The following is a 3402-nucleotide window of genomic DNA, read 5'->3' on the forward strand; positions in this document are numbered from 1 at the left end:
TTTTTTTTTTGCCTGTTTGGTTGGTTGCCTTTTGGTTTTTGGTTTTCAAGACAGAGTTTCTTTGTGTAGCCTTGACTGTCCTGGAACTCACTCTGTAGACTAGTAGACCAGGCTGGCCTCCAACTCAGAGATCAGCCTGTCTCTGTCTCCAAAGCACTGGGATTAAAGGCATGTGCCAGTACCACCACTAGTGGGCAGCAATACACTTAAAAAAAAAAAAAAGATTTGTTTACTGTAACTGTCTTCAGACACACCATAAGAGGGCACCAAATCCCATTACAGACAGTTGAGAACCACCATGTAGTTGATAGGAATTGAACTCAGGACCTCTGGAAGACTTAATGAGTGCTTTTAACTGCTGAGCCATCTCTCCAGGCCTCAGTAATACACTTTTTTTTTTTTTTTTTTTTGGTTTTTCGAGACAGGGTATCTCTGTATAGCTCTGGCTGTCCTGGAACTCACTCTGTAGACCAGGCTGGCCTCGAACTCAGAAATCTGCCTGTCTCTGCCTCCCAAGTGTTGGGATTAAAGGCATGCGTCACCACTGCCCGGCAGTAATACACATTTTTAAACACAGCATTTGGGGTAAGGGAGGAATCAGAGTCAGGCAAATCACAAGGTTTCAATGGCCAGCCAGTCTAGCCAAAACTACTGTGGTCCAGGTTCACTGCAAGACTCTGTCTCAAAAAATACAGTAGACAGCAGTAGAAGATACCTAATGTCAACCTCTGGTTTCACACACCCCAAAATAGCATAATGAGAGGTTCCTCCTGCCCCACACATACACACCACATATGCCAAAAATAAATAAAATTTTAGAAAGAGAGAAAATCACATATCCAGTGAAAGTATCAGAAATGGGAAGAGGGGCTCAAGTGAGCAGGGGGTTAATCTCACCTCCCCGTCTGTAGGCATCGACTTGCTAGCAGGTGCTTGGCCTGACTCTGTGTGCCACAATGAAGAGGAGAGGCTGGATCAGGTTGTGGAAGTAGCAATTCTACTTCAATGAGACATTTGAATGGTTCAGAACTATGAGTGGCACTCAAGGCCTAAAAAAAAACAGAAAAAAACTTCACTCTTTGTGAACCGCATGCATGTGGACACTCCTGTCTTGACGACTCACCACAGCACAAGGTCCTCACCTCAACCAGCAGCTCCAGACTCTCCAGCTCTGCGGCTGTGTCTCCTAGTTGCCTATATACTCTGGAAGCCTCCAGAAGCGGAAGGGCACAGGTTGCTCCCACTTTCAGGGCTTCAGTCAAGTACAACAGTGCTCTCTGTGGATTTTCCTATGTGAACAGAAAAGATACGAGCCTCAGCTACCCTCACAAAGCATGATGCCCATTGTTTCCCCCAATTCTTAGGGCTTTATCTTTACCATCTTACGGAGACATGTCCCCAGCGCTGTGTACACCTGGACTAACACAGACGGCGGACACAGACCTGAGGCTGCTTCATGCAGGCTGCTCTGTGCCTGGGGGAGGCTCCCTGCGATTAGCTCCTGGAAGCCTGGGGGCAATCATGGCACAGGCTTAGAAAAAAAGCTCATACATAGGGCAGGAAGCGTGATGGAAAACAAGAACACAGAGAATCTCCATGGAGGTACAGAGAGCACATACGACCAGAGGACCCCTTAGAGAAAGAAGGGGTGATTTGGGTTGCTAGACCTTGGCGGCAGGCAAATGCTGTCAGAAGGACATCCCTCAAATTCTCAGCATCTTGCAGAATCAGTGGGGCGTGTGACTCCTCCGCTGGAGGACTCCAGGATTTTAGCAATAGTAGCAGATCCTCAGAGGTCTCAGCCTGGAAAGAGAGGGACAATCAAGAGGCTCTAACTCTGTAAGCATTCCCATTCTTGAAGGTCTATTCCACCCAGTCTGTGAGCCCAAGAGTTTCTCTGATCACTGTTCCCCAGTCATGAGAGAAAGACAACCGCGGGGCAATGATATGGGCAGGAAGAAAACCGCTCAAAGGTGCTAACTGGAGCTCCCTGCCACTCATATGCCCAGGTGGACATGAGACAAGGAACATGTCTGGGTTCCTATGAGAAGACAGAGGCTGGGAGGTAACGTTAGCACAGTCTCAAGAGCTTTATCCTTACTTCGATTCTGTTTTTTGGTTTTTGGTTTTTGGAGACAGGGTTTCTCTGTGTAGCCCTGGCTGTCCTGGAACTCACTATGTAGACCAGGCTGGTCTTGAACTCAGAAATCCGCCTGCCTCTGCCTCCCAAGTGCTGGGATTAAAGGCGTGCACCACCACTGCCCTGTCTTACTTGGATTCTTTAAGCTATTTTAAACATTGCCCCCAAGAAAACCCCTCAATGCCGGGCACCCAAAAAAAGGAAAGAAAACCCCTCAGTGAGGAGCTAATCAGAGGAAGGTCACTCAGAAAGCCTATTGGGCTTTTTTGGTTGGTTGGGGTTTTTGTTGTTATTGTGTGTGTGTGTGTGTGTGTGTGTGTGTGTGTGTGTGTGTGTGTGTGTGTGTGTGTGTGTGTGTGTGTGTGTGTGTGTGTATGTGTACGTGTGTGTGTATGTGTACATGTATATATGTGTGTATGTGTATGTGTGTATGTGTATGCATATGTGTATATGTATGTGTGTATATGTGTATGTATGTGTGTGTGTATATGTGTGTGTACATGTGTGTATGTGTATATGTATGTATGTGTATGTATGTGTGTGTGTATGTATGTGTGTATGTGTATGTATGTATGTGTACGTGTGTGTGTGTATGTGTGTGTGTGTGTGTTTTGGTTTGTTTGTTTGTTCACAACCATGAGTACAGACTTCCCAGGATATAATGATGATATAAGCAGAGAATGGTGGTGCAGGCTTGATATCCTAGCAATTCATACTCTAGATGCCAAGGAAAAGGACTGTAGGCTCAAGATCTTGAACCTTGCCTACAGAGTGAATTCAAAACTAGGCCAGACTGGACAATTTATTAAGGTTCTATCTTCAAATAAAAAGTAAAAAGAGGGCCGGGTGGTGGTGGCGCACGCTTTTAATCCCAGCACTTGGGAGGCAGAGGCAGGCGGATTTCTGAGTTCGAGGCCAGCCTGGTCTACAGAGTGAGTTGCAGGACAGCCAGGGCTATACAGAGAAACCCTGTCTCCAAAAACCAAAAACCAAAAAAAAAACAAAACAAAGTAAAAAGACTTGAAGACTGGGTGTGGTGGTCCACATCTAAAAATCTCAGCACTGGAGAGGCGGTACCAGGAGTGCAGTAAGTGTGCAGCCAGATACACAGTAAGAGGAGCCTGTCTCCAAATCAAAGTGGGAGGCCTGGCATGGTGGTGCACACCTCTAATCCCAGCACCCAGGAAACAGAGGTAGGTGGGGTCTTTGTGAGTTTGAAGCCATCCTGGTCTAAGGCTACATAGTAAGACCTTGTCTCAAAA

At 46.5% G+C, this 3402-nt stretch overlaps 1 protein-coding gene and 1 long non-coding RNA gene across 8 annotated transcripts in view; one reads left to right on the forward strand and one right to left on the reverse strand.

Moving 5' to 3' along the window:
• Window positions 1-3402, forward strand: part of LOC116095878 — a 26780-nt gene that overhangs the window by 20385 nt on the left and 2993 nt on the right. The gene's annotated exons all lie outside the window — the stretch shown is intronic.
• Window positions 1-3402, reverse strand: part of Fancg (FA complementation group G) — an 8997-nt gene that overhangs the window by 3237 nt on the left and 2358 nt on the right. For all 7 annotated transcript variants that reach the window (XR_004120749.1, XM_031377157.1, XM_031377156.1 and 4 more), the window contains exons 5-8: window positions 1668-1803; window positions 1379-1509; window positions 1143-1289; window positions 898-1049 (exon numbers count right to left, since the gene is read on the reverse strand). Coding sequence is in view for 6 of the 7 variants with exons in the window: in XM_031377157.1 (XP_031233017.1) it covers window positions 898-1049; window positions 1143-1289; window positions 1379-1509; window positions 1668-1803 (566 nt within the window). In the remaining variant the exon portion in view is untranslated. The remainder of the gene's footprint in view (window positions 1-897; window positions 1050-1142; window positions 1290-1378; window positions 1510-1667; window positions 1804-3402) is intronic.

The sequence above is a fragment of the Mastomys coucha genome, unplaced genomic scaffold, assembly GCF_008632895.1.
Source record: "Mastomys coucha isolate ucsf_1 unplaced genomic scaffold, UCSF_Mcou_1 pScaffold18, whole genome shotgun sequence".
NCBI classification, from domain to species: domain Eukaryota; kingdom Metazoa; phylum Chordata; class Mammalia; order Rodentia; family Muridae; genus Mastomys; species Mastomys coucha.